Source organism: Pangasianodon hypophthalmus, chromosome 30 (genome assembly GCF_027358585.1).
Source record: "Pangasianodon hypophthalmus isolate fPanHyp1 chromosome 30, fPanHyp1.pri, whole genome shotgun sequence".
NCBI lineage: Eukaryota > Metazoa > Chordata > Actinopteri > Siluriformes > Pangasiidae > Pangasianodon > Pangasianodon hypophthalmus.
Genome location: NC_069739.1, coordinates 3,020,681 through 3,041,284, shown reverse-complemented (window position 1 = coordinate 3,041,284; position 20,604 = coordinate 3,020,681). Strand labels below are relative to the sequence as shown.

The following is a 20,604-nucleotide window of genomic DNA, read 5'->3' as shown; positions in this document are numbered from 1 at the left end:
TACAGAACTGTTATGAGAATAAAATAAAAGAACTTGATAGATGTTCATATTTTGATTATCCTACATATTTAAAAGGTGTAATCAGCAATTATGGCAGAATGTACGTTGGTGGAAACTAGCTGTTTTGAAAACTAAAACTACCAGCTCCTTCATTCCAAAGCAAAGTTATCAATATACAAAATGCAACGCAGAAGAGGTGGAGCTTTCTGAACTGACAGGCAACATGACTGACAAGTGAGTGGAGACATCGACTCATCCTGGGCCCAGTTCCCCCCACAAGAAAAAAAATAATAACAGATTTAAGGTAAAGCAGAAGATCGGTGTTCAACATGATGCTCACTCTACCACTTAACAAGGCTTTTTTTAAAACTCAGCTCTGACTGGTTGGATGTTGGAGGCCCGCATCATGTGTTTTGTCTCCTGTTTACAGCCTGAGGTGCCACAGAGACCAGAGTTTCTTCTCTGAACAGGCAATTTTTATTGAAGATTGGGGTTGTTACGGTGTCACAGCTAGTCATGGCGTATGATCATACACTTACCTCTGTGTGAACTTTTACAGAACACAGATTAAAATGCATTTCCGTCTATTATCATCTACCTGTTCATTTTTTCCCCCATTCAAATCCGTCACTCTAGTGGTTCTCATCCCCTTTATGTCCGGCTTTGACTCCATAAAAATTTCACAACCCTGTCCCTCTGGACTCTAAATCACACCACAGGACCTCCGTTTCTCAGCGCAGGAACACACCTACACAAACTCTGGCTGTTATTCATCCGCTCTGTTACGTTACATTGCTACCTGTGCGCTCACTCTTAGCATAATGACAGAGATTTTTATGGAAAAGTCATTCTCAAAAACCTCTCTCTAAGAAAGAACAACAATTATGGGATTCGATCTGTTTGTTTGTTTCCTTTTGGCTTCTGTTACATACACACACAAGGATGTGCAAAGAAAAGTTTGTACGTAGAATTTTGAATCATTTTTTCTTTTCATTTGCGCCAGCAGCTTGTGTTTAACACCGCGACACCGTTACATCGGGATATTTTTAAACTACAGTGTCATACCATGAAAATTTCAAGCTGTAATAGTGCTACTGAAGATGCCGGCATGTGAGGAGACATTTCTACACGCAATGCTTCACTTAAAAAAAAAAAAAAAAAAAAAAAAACAGACCGCACCTTTAACAGACTCTCAGCCACTCGAATGTCTTTTGTCTGACACTCAGCGTGAAAACACTGAACCGCAACAAACACAAACTCGCCCTTCTAGTGATTCCAAGGGAGTAAACTGACTAATTTCTACCAGCACACTGATTGAACACACGTGTATACACAACATTGTGTGCTTCTGGTTTCTTTCAGAGTGATCATTTGCTTCTGGTCCTATTTTGTGTGTGTGTGTGTGTGTGTGTGTGTGTGTGTGTGTGTGTGTGTGTGTGTACGTACTCACCACAGGTGTATATAACACTGAGGTATTTGCGAGTCCCAGCGTAACAGGGGTCTCCGAACTCCTGCGCCGAGGCTCGAACCGCACACGTGCGTTTCCCCTGGCAACGTGATGTCATCACCTGCAGGGCCCCTTCCGCATGGCAGTCTGTAAAAACAAAAGAACAAGTCAGAATGTCTGTGTGTTTCATATTTTCCAGACTATGCAACACTTTTGCACCATTAGCAGGCGCTATACCTACAGCAAAGTGATGTTTATATTTATATAAATGTCATTTTTTGCTTATCTTGATTGTATAGTTATAGTAAAGGTGCTTAACGTGGATGCTAATACAACACGTTACTCAAACTGCAAGTATACACAACATACACAAAAAAATAACTCGAACTGCAAGTATACACAACATACACAAAAACTTTTCCTTTAATGTTTAGCAGGCTAGCTAATAAGTTAAATTCCTTAAATTCCTGGCTAATAGCTAAAATACCTTGGCTAACTAGCATCACTCTGTAATACTAGCACGAGCATAAACTCTTATGTTTTTAAACAATGAGGTAGAAAATTCAACCCTTACATTTACAAAGTGTTAAGTCACATGTAGGAACGTTAGCAAGCTATCCAGCACTCCAACAGGTAGCTTAGCTAGCTGACTAGGTCAACATCACATTAACTAAGTTTCCTGCGGTTTATGAATATTTAAAATATTTTGTAGAATTAGCAACATTTGCTCTGAACATCTCTGAGCAACATTAGCGCTAAAAATCGAAAAGGTCTGAGGTAAAAGGAAAGCTCTTTCATGTAGATGAATATGAAGAATGTGTGTGTGTGTGTGTGTGTGCGCGCAGTTCCCCTCCGCGTGTTCAGACGTCCCTGACAGACGTGTGCTTTGTCTCGGAGACGTTTGATCTCCCTCGGGACGGGGAACCTCGGCGTGTCAGCGTGACCGATGATCCTTTCATCCATCATCGCTAAGTGCTTATCGTGTTCACAGATGGACTTACACACATCTGAACAAGAGACGAACCTCCGCCTCTCCACGCACGAACGACCGGCAAGTCTGTTCTACCGGCTGTATCCGATTTCACCTTTCTCTCTCATACATTTTAATATTGTGTATCTTTATAATGTTTAATATTGCTAATTTCTTAAATTTTTAAACAATTATACGTACACATGTTTTTATAACGATATTTCAATATTGACTTTTTAAATTATTTTTACAGCTTTAAAGCCTTTAATCTGAAGCGGGAATTCACAATTAAACCAAAAACGAGAGGATTATTAAGCGAACAGTGCTGTTTTTGCTGCTCCGCTTTTCACGTTGTATTCTGTCCCAATAATGACGCGTTTAGCATTTAGCACTACGGTGACATTTCCAGTTAGAGTGCATAATTAACTAGCTAGCTACTCAGGTTAACTTTTGGGCAAACCAGCTAACAGACCTTTTCCTTCAAATTTCAAAATACTCTACGTAATAATGTCATGGGGAAACAAAGTTTAATTTTATTGGGGGTTGTGTATGATGTGTCGAGGGCAAAAGTTTGCACACCCTCAGGAAAACGTCTTCTGTCACCTAAAGTAATTCAGTTTTTTTTCTGCTTCTCAAATGTTCATTAACAAAATGATATATTAAGATGTTAATACAGAAACATGATCAGTGATCAGTTTAACAGTTTGCATCTCTCCCTTTCTGAATCTAGTAAATATTCTCTAATAAATTAAACAGATTTTTCTTCATTGATGTTTGTTATAATATCGATAATTTCTTTTTATCATTTAAAAAACTTATTTTCAAAACAAAATCTCTCTTTATCTTGCTGTTTTGCTGGCAATTGTTAGGGATTGCTGTATTTTCACAGGATTCATCCATTTAATTAATTAAATTTTATTTTTTAAATTTATTTTAATTATTTTATTTTATTATTTAACCAACCATCCATTAATCAATTTATACATTTAATTCATTTAATTTTTAACATGTTGGAATTTTTATAATATTTTATATAGTCTACAATTTTAATTAATAGCAAATCTGTAACACGATGTTCTGAGGATCGTCTATTTTGTAAAAGGACTGTATTTTTATCTCCCTCAGGAAAGTGCATATGTTGATACTGAATAAACATGAAAAAATATATACATTTTAATATAATGTTTAATATTGCTAATTTCTTACATTTTAAAACAATTATACATACAAGTGTATTTATAAAGATATTTTAATTTTGACTTTTTAAAGCTTTTTAAATAAGCTTTGTAGTGTGTATGATTTATAATAATAATGTTTTATATTATCCATTAGTATCCAATTTTGCGTATTGTCCATTAGTTTCTCCCCCGAAAAATCTAAAAAATTCCCGAAACACCTCCTGAACAACAGCAACAAAAAGAAACACCACAGAGGGATAAACTGGGAGTGAGAGAAAGAAGAGATCTAAAGACCAAACACACATCAACACCTTGAGACAAACAGCCATAAGGGTTAAAGGTTAAAGGTCACACAGGGTGTGTTAGTACACAGAAGTAAACGGAGGGGATTAAATGGAGTGACACACTTTAAAAAGTCCTTCTAGGGGAGCTCCAGGGGAAAGGTAAGCTTACAAGTGTGTGTGTGTGTGTGTGTGTGTGTGTGTGTGTGTGTGTGTGTGTGTGTGTGTGTGTGTATTAATGACGTCCTCCTTTGCACTGGACCCCAGAAACCGCTGTGTAGATTTTTATTTCATTGATTAGACTACTTCCTGCTCTAACACACGAGCTTCAGTTTCAGATTTTTTTTTTTAAATGAGTTTGTTTTGCCACAAACAAGATCAGGGTTAAATCTGGAGAAAAAAAAAAACAGTCCTTCTAAGACCATGGAGTGTGTATGAGATTAAATACAAGAACTGCGACACACCAAACCGATGTTAAAGAACTAGCAGCAGCTTTAGCTAACTGATGATCACGTCCCAGTCTCATCATGTCTTCTGTTTAAAAGTCGCGCTCAAACACAGCGCAGAGACGAACCCTGATGGCTGATGGGTAGGTACGGACGTTCTGCTTCGGCGTGAAAGCGGGAAAAAAAAAACAACAAAAAAAAAAAACACACTCCATACCAGCAGGGGGCGCTATTCTGTACGCTGTAAAGTGCAAGATGCCACTATGGATCTGTTTAAACATCGGATCCTGATTGTATACTGTACAATATACATCAGATGGTCTGTAGGCGGAGCTTCTGACAGTGTGTGTCCTGACTCTGTGTGTGTGTGTGTGTGTGTGTGTGTGTGTGTGTGTGTGGGGGGACGTGACCTGAGCGGAGACTAATGGCCGGCTGTGACAGAGGGGGAGCTGTCTAAATGCTTCCCCAGGACAGAGGAACAGTCGTCCTGTCTCCAGTCCCCCTGAGGGACTTTAACCTGACGGTGTCACGCTTAAATTCTTCCCCCAGTAGAAGGAAGTGCGGTGAGGGACAGACAGAGACCCCATTAACCTGGGCTTTGAGTGTGGTCGCCACGGCGATTAGTCAAGCAGGAGGCCCAGAATGTCTCTCTCACACACACACACACACACACACACACACACACGGTTTTACAAGACTAGCAATAACTGTGCTATGCAGGAGTTAGTAAAAAGACTGCATTGTTTCTCCAGGAAAACACACACACACACACCTCTTACTATCTTCTGGATCCAGAAGTTAGACACATCCTTTTCCTTAATGTCTGATATCATGCAGTAGGATGGGGGAGTGTGTGTGTATGTGTGTGTGTATGTATGTGTGTGTGTTCTGTGGAAAATTCCAGGAAATCTGCTCTGTGTGTGTGTGTGTCAGAGGTGTTTTCATACCAGCTAATCTCATCTTCTATGACGTGTGTGTGTGTGTGCGCGCGTGCGTGGGTGTGTAAAGTGATACAAGTGTTTATTATCGTGCCAGGAAACTCTTTGATGGGTGTGTGTGTGTGTGTGTGTGTGTGTGTGTGTGTGTGTGTGTTTGGAGGCGGAGCTACAGTGATTGACAGCTGGTTAAGTTACTTCTTGTACTTGTGCTTTTGTATGAAGCACAAATATGTCGAACTGTTCTTACATGAGCATAAAAAACACAATGGAGTGAGAGTGAGTGTGTGTGTGTGTCTGTGTGATGTGTGTGTGTGCGCGCAGATGACACAAGTGGGCGTGACCATAAACACAGACGTCACGTCAAAGACACGTCCATTTCTGAACTGACACCTGGAAGCAGTTTAACAAGTAAACTTCTAAGATTATTTTTTTTAAGCATCCTGTCACGATAGTTTATATCAGGAATGTAGTTAGCATTAGCAGTAAAATTAAAATAAAGTAAAATTTATAACCACGACTTCCGAATATTTTCTGAATAAATTCTCTCATATTGGCTCATCTTAGTCACTGATAGTATTTTGTTATTAGCAATAAAGCTTATGAACACTTTGAAATATTATCTAAACGTCCTTTCAGAAAGCTTGCCACGTTAGCTCATGTTAGCCAGCTAGCTAGTATTCACTAGCATTAGCAGTGAAGGTTATGAACATTTATGAACACGACATTAAAATTCTGAATAAATTCTCTCACATTAGCTCACATTTGCTAACTATCTAGCATTATCAGTTCAGGTTATGAATATTTATGATTTAATATTTATGATTAGAAATCTTTTCAAGTTAGCTTATTTTAGACATCTATTTAGCATTAGCAGTGAAGATTATAAACATTTATGAATGTGACTTAAAAATTTTGTCAGATTAGCACATATTAGCTAGCTAGCAAGTTAAAAGTGTAAGTACAAGCGTGTTTATGAATGACGATGACTTTCTTCCTCATACTTGAAGACCGAAATACGGAAAGCCAACGATATGTTTTACGTGTAGAGCGTAAACAGCGCTCGCAAAATTTCGATTGTCAAATAATTGTTGCTAATAAGACTGACAGTTTGGCTTTTTTTTTTATACTAGGTTTTTTTTTTTAATACTAGGTGCTTGTGAAAACATCAAAGTCAAGGCTAATTATTATGAATAATATGTACAAAATGAACTGAAAAGCTAAATAATGACTTCAGTCACTCAGGAGAACTTCTTTATCTGATTATCTGACTGTGTGAATCCGTCTGAGACTCACCGACAGACGGCGCCCTCCGGTGGTGTGGAGGACACTCCAGCGCCCCCTCCTGCGTACGTCCAAACGTGGCCGAGTACACGGCGATCTGCATCCCTGTCTTACAGCTCACCCGCAACTTCTCTCCCTCACACACCACCTTACTCTTATACTCATCTACACACACACACACACACACACACACACACACACACACACACACACGGTTCAGTCTTGTATAATATGTAAAACAATACATAAATACATAGCAGTATATTAGTATTAACTTATAGAAGATTTAAAACACTGAATATGGTGTGTGTGTGTGTGTGTGTGTGTGTGTGTGTGTGTGTGTGTGTGTGTGTGTGTGAGAGAGAGAGAGAGAGAGACTCACTAGGCCTGCATTTGTACTGCAGAGTGAGGGATTTGCCGATAGACGGACACGGATCCATTCCAAACAACCGACTGTTCACCAACAGCTCACAACTCCTCCTGTCCTCACACTCATCTGTCATCTTCTACACACACACGCACACACACGCACACACACACACAGAGAGAGAGAGAGAGAGAGAGAGAGAGAGAGAGACCAAGACCAAGGGAATATGACATTGAAAGAGGTACAGAAGGTTGAAAAATTTAATACAGAAAATTGAATTAAGAGAGAGAGAGAGAGAGAGAGAAACAGACAGACAGAGATATAGGGAGAAAAAGAGGGAGGGAATATGACAGAGAGAGAAAGAGGAATAGAAAGTTGAAAATTTTATTTATTTATATATTTATATATTATACAGAAAATTGAATTGAGAGAGAGAGAGAGAGAGAGAGAGAATGACAGAGACAGAAAGAGGCAGACAGACAGTGAGAAAAAGAGAGACAGATAAAAAAAAAAACAGACAGAGAGATTGAGAGAGAAACAGACAGAGATGAAATGACAGAAAAAGAAAAAAACAGACAGAAAGAAAGAGCGAGAGAGAGAGAGAGAGAGAGAGAGAGAGAGATAGGAAGAAGAAAAGAATATTGTTGAATTAAGGACATGATGCTTATTTTTTGTCAAACATCATTACTTGTGTAAATTTGTTATAAGAATATTTTTTTGGATTGAATAAAAAATATTAATATTCAGAAATGTAAATGAGATCAGAGCCGGCTGAATCTTCTGCTCGTCCAGAACACAATAAAATATATCAGTCTGAATCACGTCTCGTTTATACTCTGCTGCCATGTCACGCAAAGAATGCCCCGTTACCATGGAAACCGAATGAGCTCACACGCACACGCGCGCACACACGCACACACACACGCACACACACACGCACACACACACGCACACACACACGCACACACACACGCACACACACACGCACACACACACACCTGTGTTACCTGCAGTGCTGTTGCCACATGACAGGAAGTGACACCACTCAGTGGGCGTGGCCCATTAATGCTGTATGGCGATGGGCAGAACAGAGAGTGGGCGGAGTTTTTCCTGCCGTAGAAAGCTGATTGGACAGTGATGGTGGTTCTGGGAGGGCAGCGTACAGTCAGAAGGTCACCGTCACACACCTCGTCTGTGTAGTTACGCAACACGTGCAACAGGTAACCTAGGAAACAAGAGCAGGGCAACACTTAATGATGAGACCCCACACACACACACACACACACACACACACACTCCACTACAACACATGTATGTTCATTTCCTCAGTTATTAAACCCAGAGTTTTAGATTTACGTCACTTCCTCTCCGTCTCTGATCCGTTTGGCTTCCCACATTCACATCCAGATTTGGTCACAGCTTCCTGTTGTTTTTTTTTTGTTTGTTTTTTTTAAATCCCCATCCACCCCTCTACACACACACACACACACACACACACACACACTATTAGAAAGACAGACTGATTGATAGATCAACTGAGAGACCGACAGAAGGAAAGACTGTTTGAGAGACTGATAGATAGAGAGACAGACAGACAGACAGACAGACAGGTATGTAGGCAGACTGACAAACAGTAACAGACTGACAGAGAGATGAACAGGCAGACAGACAGATACAGACAGACAGATTGAACAGACAGACTGAGAGACCAACATGAAGGAAAGACAGAGAGAGAGAGAGAGAGAGAGAGAGAGAGAGAGAGAGAGAGAGAGAATGAGAGAGAGAGACACTGAGCGAGATAGACAGACGGACACTTGAACAGATCAACTAAAAGATATACAGACAGACAGCTTGAGAGACAGACACAGATCTGAACAGACAGACTGAAATATAGGAACATAGACAGAAAGAAAGACAGACAGATAGATAGATAGATAGATAGACAGACAGATAGATAGATAGATAGATCAGCCCATAACTTGATCGAAATGGGTATGGCCTACAGTGCTCTCACACATACACACACACTTCAATTTGATCTGATCCACCTCCACTGTTTGTTGGTTATGTGTACATGTTGTGCCATGTAACATTTCAGTGTGTGTGTGTGTGTGTGTGTGTGTGTGTGTGTGTGTGTGTGTGTGTTTACACAGTGTTATTGTTTGTCCTTCGATGGCAGGAAGTTGTGCAGGGCAACGTGATGGCTGAGTCCATCCTCTAAACGCTTCTGTATGACTTTATTTATATTGCCGTCCCTCATCACCATCACCATCACCCACACACACACACACACACACACACACACACACACACACACACACACACACACACACACACACACACACACAGAGAGAGAGCCTGTTCAGGCTTGCTGTGTATGTGTGTGGCCCACCTGAAAAAAACAAACACACCAATTGCATCCTCCTCGTCTCTCATTTAAACCCTAATTTACCTCAAATGGAGCAAAGACACATGTCAAAGTCACACACACACACACACACACACCCCAACAACAACAACAACAACAACAACAACAACAGGTAAGTTTATATGTTTGTAGAGGAAAGTTTGTGTTTGGATAACATGGACCTGGATAACAAGTCCTAACAGGAGAGAGAGAGAGAGAGAGAGATACTCTAGGATGGAAAAGAAAGAAAGAAAGAAAGAAAGCAAGCAAAGGGACAATTAAATAGTAAAGAGGGAAAAGAAAGATAAAAAGGAAAAAATAAAGAAAGAAAGAAATGAAGAAAGAAAAAGAAACTAACTTGGTTTCTGGGTGTTCTACAATATTAAATATAACTATAAATGGATAAATAATACTCTGTAATAAATATAAAAACTGTAATTGATGGTAAATCGCTGTGGTGTGAGAGGAATAAAACAGTCAGGGACGAGTAACTCTGCTTCATCACCCACGCTGCAGTTGATGATTTTCCTGCACCAGCCGCACCCGGAGTGTGTTCCTCCTCTCCTCTCCTCTCCTCCTCTCCCCTCCTCTCCTCTCCTCCCCTCTCCTCTCCCCTCCCCTCCTCTCTCCTCCTCTCCTCCCCTCCCCTCTCCTCTCCTCTCCTCCTCTCCTCTCCTCGCCCCGTCCTCAGCACTGAGTGTAAATGTTCACTGATGTTTGTTTGGCCCGGTGTTACCTCAGTGCGTCTGTGAGCGTGTCAGAACAACTCCACTGCTGATCCTCACACTTTTACAAGATTACATCAATTACAGTGCGCTGAGACGCACAGAGACGTCTCGCTGAATTTCAAACACACCTCTCCACTTTCCTCCGCAGGTCTTTATCTCCGGCATCGTGCTTTAAGAACACCGCTAACACTGAGTCAGCCTCGGCTTCAGGGTGTAGCTTGTCAGCTATGTGTCTCAGCCCAAACATTACGTTTGAGAAAACATATAACTAACATCAAATAAAAAAAAACTACAGAAACGTAAACGTCACAAATGCAGCCAATCAGCCAAGATGGTGTCTGAAGTTTACTTTAATGTCAGTGGAATGCGACTAACGTCAAACAGTTTAGGAAAATAGCAGCGATAGAATTTTAGTTACATATTTCATAGAGTTTATCAGCAACAATTCCAGCTTTCATGTGTCACCAAACTGCGGCGAAAGAAAACTTTGGCGAGGGAAAACAATTTGGTTGTCCAAGATGACACACTGTGTCATTCAATTATAGGAAAACAATCCACGACAGGGAGAATAACACATCCTGAATGTTTTATTTCTCTTTTTTCCCCACAGCAATTTGCCATCAATTACAGCTTTTAACTTATTCACGAATGAATTTTTTTTTTTGTTGTTTTTTAAACGTTACATTCGTAGTGGAATGTCCATGAACAGTCATCCCTCACCAGCCTCTTTTTTTCTCTCTTTCAAAGATAAAACGCAACTTGTCGCGTTACCGAGAAACCGAAAAGCATAAACTCGGAAAATTTAAAGTTACAGCTTTACCTCTGACACTGGAGACTCCTCCCATAAATGTTAAATAAAAATCTCCTTATAGAAAACTTCACCATATCAACAATTTTTTAAGTCTGTTTCTGTGAAGTGTTCACTGTACAAGTCCCTGTGAATGAACGGTTACTATAGAAACGAAAATCAACCCCTTCTGACCAATCAGATACAAGAATTCAACAGCGCTGTAGTGTAAGTGTAATTAATGAACTTGACAGTGATTCCAAGGTGAGAAGCAAAAATAAGTGAGCTATTGTTTTGATAAGACACCCATATGATCATGTTTTATTAAAGGAAATAGAAGAAGGACTAATAAACCAGCAGAGTGTGTGTGTGTGTGTGTGTTTGTGTGTGTGAGAGTGTGTGTGTGTGTGTGTGTGTGTTTGTATGCAGCACCATGGCTCAAATAGTAGTTCATTACCAGGACAAGCTCTCTGGCATCTACCACAACATTCCATTCAGAGAGTGTGTGTGTGTGTGTGTGTGGTTGAACTTGACAGGACCACACACACAGACAGAATTAGCTTGGCACCAAATGTGACATCTGACAAATCTTATTACACTTTATACAGGTATTCTGACAATCAGTCACGAAACATATTGTGAAATTCACAAAATTAAGGACACAGAATATCGTCACTTCTGCTGATTCAAAAACTGTGCAATATAAAAGCTCTCATTACCATATATGGACTCAAAGACACACCCACATTCCTATTTATCCTGTTCGAGGCACGCCCATGCATAGCTGCGCTCGTTTCCATATATGGACTCAAAGGCACACCCACATTCCCATCTACGGTCTTTGAGAAACGCCCACTTAGAACCACTCTCACTTCTATATATGACTCAAGAGTAGGCATGGACAGGAATGTGGGTGTGTCTCTGAATCCAAGAGTAGCTCTAAGACACACCCACATTCCAATCTACTGTGTTTGTGCCACGCCCACTCATAGCTGCTCTGATTTCCATACATGAGTGTAAAGACACCGAATTGAAGCTTAACTCTTATGTTTGGAATAAAAAAAAACCCCACCAAATCAAGAGTGGGTTCCAGTCCCGCAATGACCGTGTGTCGCTGCATTTTCTTTTTTTTCTTTTGGTAATTTGATTGGAAACACACCACGTGACATTTCTTTGTAACGAACATCCTGAGTGGAGTTAAATCATTCGAGTGAAAATCTCAGAGGGACCGCGGGCCCCCATGTTCTGATCAGATGACATGTCATGTGATAGGCTAAAAGCACTGAGGGCAAAAATGCTCTTTAACCTCTCTCTCTCTCTCTCTCTCTCTCTCTCTCACACACACACACACACACACACACACACACACACACACACACACAAAAAAATACTGTATTTTAAAAACTATAAAATATGTAATTTTACCTTTTTTGTATATTACTGTAATTGCAGTTTGCCCGTGTGTTAGTGTATTTACGGTAGCCGTGCTACTCCTGCAATTACGGTAGTTTAATAATGATGTATAAAGTGAAGTCCCACTGTGTAATAACCATCTTGCTTGTAAACAAATGTTAAGTCGTCATGGCAAGCAGCTGAGAGATGCTAACAATGCTAACTGAGATTTTAAGTACTAATTGTGTGTGTGTGTGTGTATTCATGTTTATCTGCGCAGCAGGGAATTACCCTCCACTGGGGTTTCCCTCTGTTTAAATGATGCTAAACTGTGATTGGTCAAAAGTGCTCAGGAGTAAATTCCTCACAGGTCTGCAGGAGCTCGCGAACACACACACGGAGTGTGTGTGAGAGAGAGAGAGAGAGAGAGAGAGAGAGAGAGAGAAGACAGATGGAATGTAGAGAAGGAGACAGCTCATCTTTCACAGGAGCCATCGATTTGGCAGCAAATGTGTGTGTGTGTGTGTTTAAGACATATCAAAAGGAAAAGCCGCCACACACACACACACCCACCCACACACACACACCCCTCACTGTCATGTGTCATATCAAATACCAGCTAACAGGGAAAGTCACTCCAGCAGGCACTCTGGAGGAAATATTCCTCCTTTCTTCTCTTTCTTTATCTCATCGTGTGGGTGTGTTTACAGTCACACTGATTTCATCATCATATTTGAATCAGCAGATCTTCCTCAGGCTGTAAAATTCTATCCCTGTAATATCTCTTCTCTTCTTCTTTTTCTCATCTCTACTGCTACAACGTTACAATAAGCACCTTCATAAACAGCCCAATAAAAGCAGCTAATGGTGGAGTACTGTACGTTCATAACACACACACGAACACACTGCAATTCATTCACATCATATACAGTGCCTTGCATAAGTATTCACACCTCCTTCACACCCAGAAACCACTCCTCCTTCACTGAGACAGGGGAAGTGTACAGTTAGAGTAGTGTAGGGCGCAGCGGGAGCGTGTAGGGCGCAGGGGGGAGCGTGTAGGGCGCAGGGGGGAGCGTGTAGGGCGCAGGGGGGGAGCGTGTAGGGCGCAGGGGGGAGCGCATAGCAGGGGTATTTATTCAGACTTCCTCTGTAGAACTCATCAGCTCTGCTCATAAATGTGCGGCTCAGTGCAGAGACTCTAAACTCTCACTTTCACTGCCTGGGATTTAGTGAATTACAGTAATTAGAGGCTAAAGCTTAGGATGCGGGGAACACGAACACACACACACACACACACACACACACACACACACACACACACACACACACACAAACAACTGCTGAACCTCAACTAAGGTTTTAAACCCCATATTGAAATTGGTCCACACCCTTGTGCTACACACACAAACACACTGTTTAAAAGCAGGAGACTGAAATAAATGAGAGGAGTTGGTTACGCTAAATACCACTCCATCAATGTCATAGTGTGTGAGCGATTGTGTTTGTGCACACGCGAGTGTGTGTGTGTGAGATAAAAGCAAGAGGTTTATTTTAAAAACACATAAAAACGAATTTTCATGAAGGTTCCAGGGTTCTTGAAAACAATTTCAAGTTGAAAGCTAGTTACTGAAAAGATTACTGGGGCTCATGAGAAGGGTTGAGTGTACCTAAAAAAGTTTCCTAGGTTCCAAAGGTCCCCAAGTTCATTAGACGAGCTGAGTTCCTGAAATATTTTCTGGGTTCCTAAAAACTTATACCTGAAGTTTCTGATTTCGTCAAAAGGTTCCTGGGCTCATGAAAGGGCTGATGGCCTCTGAAAAAGTTCTTGAAAAGATTGATAGGTTCCTGAAAAGGTTCTGAGCTCATGAAATGACTGCTGGTGACTAAAAAGGTTCCTGAAAAGATTCTTGAGTTCCAAGGCTCATGAAAGGGTTGGCGATTCCTAAACAAGGTTCCTGAAAAGATTCTTGAGCTCAGGAAAAGGTTCCTGGGTGCATGAAAGGGTTAATGGTTTCTTAAAAAAAAAAAAAAAAAAAAAAAAAAAGTTCCTAAAAGGTTGTAGGTTCTCGGTTCATAGAAAATAAAAAAATCTTTGTGTTGCTGAAAAGATTTATAGGCAAATTTCTTTGTTGGAAACATGACTAAAGTTCCTGAGTTCCTGAAAAGGTTCAAGGTTGCTAAATTGTTCTGGGTTACCGAAAAGATTCTTGTATTCCTGAAAAGGTTTCTATGTTCGTAAAAAAAGTTTCTCAAGTAGAAGTGTGCCTAAATTTCCTGAGTTCCTGAAAAGATTCCTGGGAAAAGGTTCCTGTAAAGAAACTGTGTCTATTAACTGCAAAAACATTACAGGAACCAATCAGGAGCTTCAATAACGCACAACAAAAAGCTAAATTACAGCTAAATGAACTTCTATCATGTAATTACAGGCAATTCTATAAAAAATTAACACTTTACGCCAAACTAATGATTTCATAATTTGCTTTTAGATGCCTTTTTTTTTTTTTTTTTTTTTTAAAACTGTGCGCTAGCTGGACATTCGACAGATTCATATTGCCACGGAGTAAAAAAATGATACAATCACGATTGTTGGACCGTTTATAGCGGTGTAGCTCTCAGCACACTGCAATGCCCAGTCAGGATTTAGTCATGTGACTGGATTTAACTTCCTGTGCAGCCGTAAGTTCCGTTCAACCTGCTTTAGCTCAGCCCACAATGTGTGTGTGTATGTGTGTGTGTATGGTGCTGCGATCTGCAATCAGTTGTTTTTGTTTGGTCTGCTGTTTAATGACTTCAGCTGCCACACACACAAACATTAATTCGATTGACCTTTGACCTCCAACTATGGCAGTGAGGTGGGTGAAGAAAGGGAGTGCAGGAGAGAAGCCCGGTGTCCTGTGAAAAGGTTACTACAGTCCTGAAAAATTCTCCCAGCTTTCTGAAAGGTTCCTGGATTCCTGATAGTTTAAAAAAAAAAAAAAAAAAAAAGTCACTTGGTTCTGGAAAAAATGTTCCTGGGTTTCTGAAAAGGCTCTTTGGGTTCCTAAAAAAAGGTTTTAATACCTGCAGAAGTTCCTGTGTTCCTGAACAAAACTTTATTTGAGTCTCTAAAATGCTTTCGAGGTGGAAATGCCAAAAATCAGAAGCCCCAAAATAGTGCACTACATAGTGGACTTTCTCTCCCCATCTCTGTGTCTCTGTCTATCCACGTCTCTCTCTCTCTCTCTCTCTCTGACTGTCCTCACCTCTCTCTCCCTCTTTCTCTCTATCTGTCCCTGTCTCTTCCTCTTTATCCCTGTCTCTCTCTCTCGCTCTCTGTCCTCATCACTGACTTTCTTTGTTTCCAGCTCTCTCTCATCTACTTGGATCAGTCAATCAGTAATCAAAAATCTGCTTTAGTTTGTTTATTTGCATTTTTATAGAAAAAAGAAAGACTGGGATACAGTGAGAGAGAGAGAGAGAGAGAGAGAGAGAGAGACAGAGACAGAGACAGTGTGAGAACGACAGAGAGAGAGAGACAGAGAGCGACAGAGAGCAACAGAGACAGACAGTGTGAGAGAGAGACAGTGAGAGAGAGCGACAAAGTGATGGAGAGACAGAGAGGTTGAAGTGTTTACAGGACAAACCCCACCATCACAGACCACTTACCAGCTATTAGAGTCCTAACCACAACCACAAACCCCTCTCCAATTACACTCAAACTCTCTCTGTGTGTCTGTGTGTGTGTGTTTTGCTGACAGATGGTGTGTGTATAAAGAGCTGGATAGTGGTCACTGGTGTGTTCACTGGTGTGGTTGCCATCGAGGTCACAGACAGAGAAGTATCAGAGTCGGGGTCATGGTGAGGCTTCAACGCTTTGGATACGGAGGTTAATGTGGGTTTTTTAAGCAGCTGCACAAGTGCAAGTGTAAACACACACACACACACACACACACAACGTTTCTGGCTTGCTCACATGTCAAAATTAAAACCATGGAGAAAATGTTCTATAGTGCTGCATTACCTCGGAGATACAAATTCTGGATTCCAGAAATGATTGTTGTAAAGTTCCTGAATTTCTTCCTGAAAAGTTTCCTGGGTTCTTAAACTGTTCCAATCCTTGCAGAAGTTACTGGGTTCCTGGTTTACTGAAAAATATCTCCAGTTCCTAAAAATGTTCTAAACACCTGTAAAAAGTTCCTAAGCAGTTTTGAAATTCTTGCAGAAGTTCCTGGGTTCCTGATAAGGTTCTTGGGTTGCTGTTTAAATAAAGACAGTTAAAGCCTTTCATTAGTGTTATTGTTCCCGTGGGAAAACATTAAGGCGTAATCCCATTCCCACCATCACAGCCGGAATAACACGGAATTCTGTCCATGTTTTCCTCCCGTTACAAACTTAATTCGAGTTCATGCTCGCTCTGAAGAGGTTAAACATGAGCAGAACTGTTCTGAATAAATTAGAAAGCAGACAGTGTGTGTGTGTGCGTGTGTGTGTGTGTGTGTGTGCGCGCGTATTTATAGCATCCGACTGCTGCTGTAAATCGCTGTATCAGAAAAAACTGCAGGATCACACGAGAACAATGCTGCTTTGTTTTGAGCTGGAGCTATGAGGCTAACGTCACTAACAAACAATGATATGATATGAGGCCATATTAGCCTCATAGCTCCAGCGCTACACTGAAGAAGCGAACTTCACACACCACACTGGTGTGTCTCGGCTAATCGCCTGCGTTTAGGGAAAAGAGGACGACATTATGTAACTCTTTAATGCTGTCCCTTTAAGGGAAGATTCCTAAAATATGTTCTGGATAGTGTCCTGTCAATCACACGGAGAACTGTTCATACCTGCAGTGTGTGTGTGTGTGTGTGTGTGTGTGTGTGTGTGTGTGTGTGTGTGTGTGTGTGCGCGCGTGTGAAAGAGCTAATTAAGCTAATACAGAGAATCATCAAAGCAGAACATCACCCTCAGATCACAGAGTGAAAGAGAGAGAGAGAGAGAGAGGGAGGAGGGAGTGTGCAGATGAAAAGATAATTTGACAGACACACGTGAAGAGAAACTTCATGAGATAATGGCAGCATCTTAGCCATTCATTCATACACTCCCTTCTGTCTGTCTCTCTATTCGTCTGTCTGTCTTTCTGCCCTTCATTCTATCAGTCTTCCGTGTGTCTTTTCGTATGTACATCAACCCATCTGTCCATCCTTTAGTCCATCTGTGTTTGTCTTTTTGTCCATTTGTCCTTTCTTCCTTCTGTTTGTCTTCCTGCCCATCTATCTGTTTCTGTTTTCTGTCGTTCCCTCCAACCGTCTGGTCTGTCTTTCTGTCTGTTTGACTATCTATCTATCTTTCTGTCTTTGCCCATTCTTCTGTGCATCCTTCGTTCCATCCATCTTTCTGCCAGTTTGTCTATCCGTCTGTCTGTCTCTCTGTCCATCAGCAGTGGGTTTATTTGAATAAAATTAGAATAATACAATATTTGTTTACTATATATATACACCATTATAAATATAAATTATTTAAACGCAATTAATTTCTTTTTAGCTCTGAGTCATTAGTTATAGTACAACATCCTGCTTTTATCAACTCAAAACAGAGCAGTATTTTAAATTAGGTTGACGTCATTAAGGGAAAAAAGCAGAAATTGTGGCTATTACAACAAAATCTACAGTTTTTTTTTTTTTTTTTTTTTTTGGGAAGTGTTCAGTTCTTACAGCATGATGTTTGCACATTATCCACACATTAATACTAAAATTGTTGTACATTATTTTCTCCAACATTCTTACATTTATCATGTATGACTTTTCTATTCATCTCATTTAAAAATGTACAAACAGAGAAACAACTGGAGGAGTAGTGTCTAAACGTCGAGTATAAAGCCAGGAAATTAATCCTGTTTTCACTTTTTTGAAAAACCTTTTCATCTTTGACTCCCACATCGTTCATCTGAGAGAAAAAAAAAACAAGGGGAAAAAAAAAAAAAGAGAGCAGGAGGTGAAGAAAATAATGCAGAGAGATGGAGAGATTTTTCTCCTCCATTAGTGTTGTATATGTGGACTGTCACTCAGGAATGTTTCTATACACACACGCATGCGCGCGCACGCACACACACACACACACACTCTACTTCATCCAAAGTGTCAGTCTACCTGTGGAACTCACACACACACACTCACACACACTCACACACACTCACACACACTCACACACACTCACACACACTCACACACACTCACACACACTCACACACACTCACACACACTCACACACACTCACACACACTCACACACACTCTGTCTTTCAGCTTTCACAGTGTAGTAGGAGTCTTACAGCGAGCTGCTACTGGCAGAGCATCCTGATCTCACTGAACAGAGTTGTGTGTGTGTGTGTGTTTACGTACGCACGTGTGTGTTTCACACTTCAAAACTTTTCATTTTCACCGTATCCTGATGTAAAACCCTGAGCAGAACAGACGTAGGCAAAAAAAAAAAAAAAAAAAAAAAAAAAAAATTTCATGTGACACCAACACGCTTAATCAATTTTATAGCGCCGTGTTCCGTAAAATTTTGAGAGCGGAAAAAAATCACCATTACAAAAAGTCTTAGGTGCGTAAAATTTAATTTAAAAAAATTCCACTAATTAAGGATTTATTTTAGTTGAGATCTATTTCACATGCTGCAGCTTTACATAGGAAAGCTAGTTTAACTTTTCCAGTCTACACTGTTGGCCATGTTCCTCAAAAAGAAATTCCTCAAAAAAAAAAAAAAGTCATTTCCTGGACTTAAGGGGGTAAGGTGGTAGGTCTCTCGGGAGAGGTGGATTGAGCGAGGAGATCTGCAGCCGCACAACGTTGCACAAACACCCTCTCTGCGTTGCAAATACACGAACAGGCTTCAAAGCAGACGTATAAACCAGGTCTTATTCACTAAACATGCTCACTACACAGGGTATGACACATTAGTGCTGTATATGCCTTTGCGATTCCTTTGTCTCCCACAATCTCTCTCTCTCTCTCTCTCTCTCTCTCACACACACACACACACACACACACACACACCCACACACCCCATCAGTCCCTCAGCTGTCTCAGCTGTACAGTACTGACGCTTCACACCCGTCCGTGCCTTAGCCACAGATGGAACGCTATTTGATCTCGGCCATGGCTCTCGCGCAAACGAGAACTCGGCGTATCCCTGACGCAGGCTGATGAGTTTGCGAGTGCTGTAACTTTAACCACAACAGCTATAACTATATCTACTGCAGTCTACTAGTTCGCTAATAACCAACTGCTAATCAGCCAACACCTTTAAACATTACAGATAACACAGCTAACTTTGTGATTTATTTCATTACACAAACAAGTTTCAGAAAAGGAAAAATAAAAAACTCTAATTAGCAGCAGGTTAAAAGTCTGCTAGCTAATATAGCAGGAGGTTAGCAGGAGGTAAGTAAACAAACACAGGTAAGCCTGACAAAAAGCACAAAAGACACAACTACACATTTTTTGTTGATGAAGTAACAATCTTTTTTTCCTGAAAAGAAAAATATGCTAACATTGCTTTAGTTTCCTATTAAGCAGCTAGTTAAAAGCATGCTAGCTAATATACTAACTAGCATTAAAAAATAAATAAATGCAGGAAAGCCTTAATAAAATAACAAAAATACTTTAAAGAAGACCAATATCTTTAACCTATTTAGCAGCTAGTTGCAAATCTAGCTAATATGATACCTAGCAGTTAGCATAAGTAAGTAAAACACAGCCTTAAAAAGAAGCACAAAAGACACAGCTAAACATCTTTTTGTTGATAAAGTAACAAATATGTCTTAGAAAAGGAAGAAGTCCTAACATTTGGCTTTGATTTCCTATTAAGCAGCTAGTTAAACGCATGCTAGTTAATATACTGACTAGCGGTTAGCATAAAAGTTAAGTTAAATAAACACAGGTAAACGTGACAAAAACAAGAGACACAGGAGACATAGCTAAAGATTTTTGTTGATTAAAATAAATATTTCTCAGCAAAAAAACCCTCCTACCATTAACCTATTTAGCAGCTAATTACATGCCTGCTAGCTAACTAGCTCTAACGCTTAGTATATTAGCCACTTTGCGATTTGGTTGCCTATTCAGTAATGCTAGCAAACTTGCTAACTAGCATTTAATCCTTAAATCCTCAGTTCAGATAAACAAATTCAATTACATTTCAATTCAGTTTAATTTTATTTGTATAGTGCTTTTAATAATGGACATCGTCACAATCAGCTTTACAGAAAACTGGATATTAAAGTTTACATTTATCCCTAATGAGCGAGTCAGAGGAAGAAACCTTGAGAGGAACTGTTCAGGAAGTGATGTATTTATCAAACCAAATGCCATTTTTAGTGTTAAAACCAATGCACGCTCACTGA

At 40.3% G+C, this 20,604-nt stretch overlaps 1 protein-coding gene across 3 annotated transcripts in view; it reads right to left on the bottom strand.

Annotated features, from left to right (window-relative positions):
- Positions 1-20,604, bottom strand: part of LOC113529143 (protein eva-1 homolog C) — a 66,007-nt gene that overhangs the window by 25,206 nt on the left and 20,197 nt on the right. For 2 of the 3 annotated variants that reach the window (XM_034301989.2, XM_034301987.2), the window contains exons 2-5: positions 7,907-8,133; positions 6,924-7,047; positions 6,554-6,706; positions 1,451-1,594 (exon numbers count right to left, since the gene is read on the bottom strand). In XM_034301989.2, the coding sequence (XP_034157880.2) occupies positions 1,451-1,594; positions 6,554-6,706; positions 6,924-7,047; positions 7,907-8,133 (648 nt within the window). The remainder of the gene's footprint in view (positions 1-1,450; positions 1,595-6,553; positions 6,707-6,923; positions 7,048-7,906; positions 8,134-20,604) is intronic. The other variant, XM_034301988.2, reaches the window with a different exon arrangement.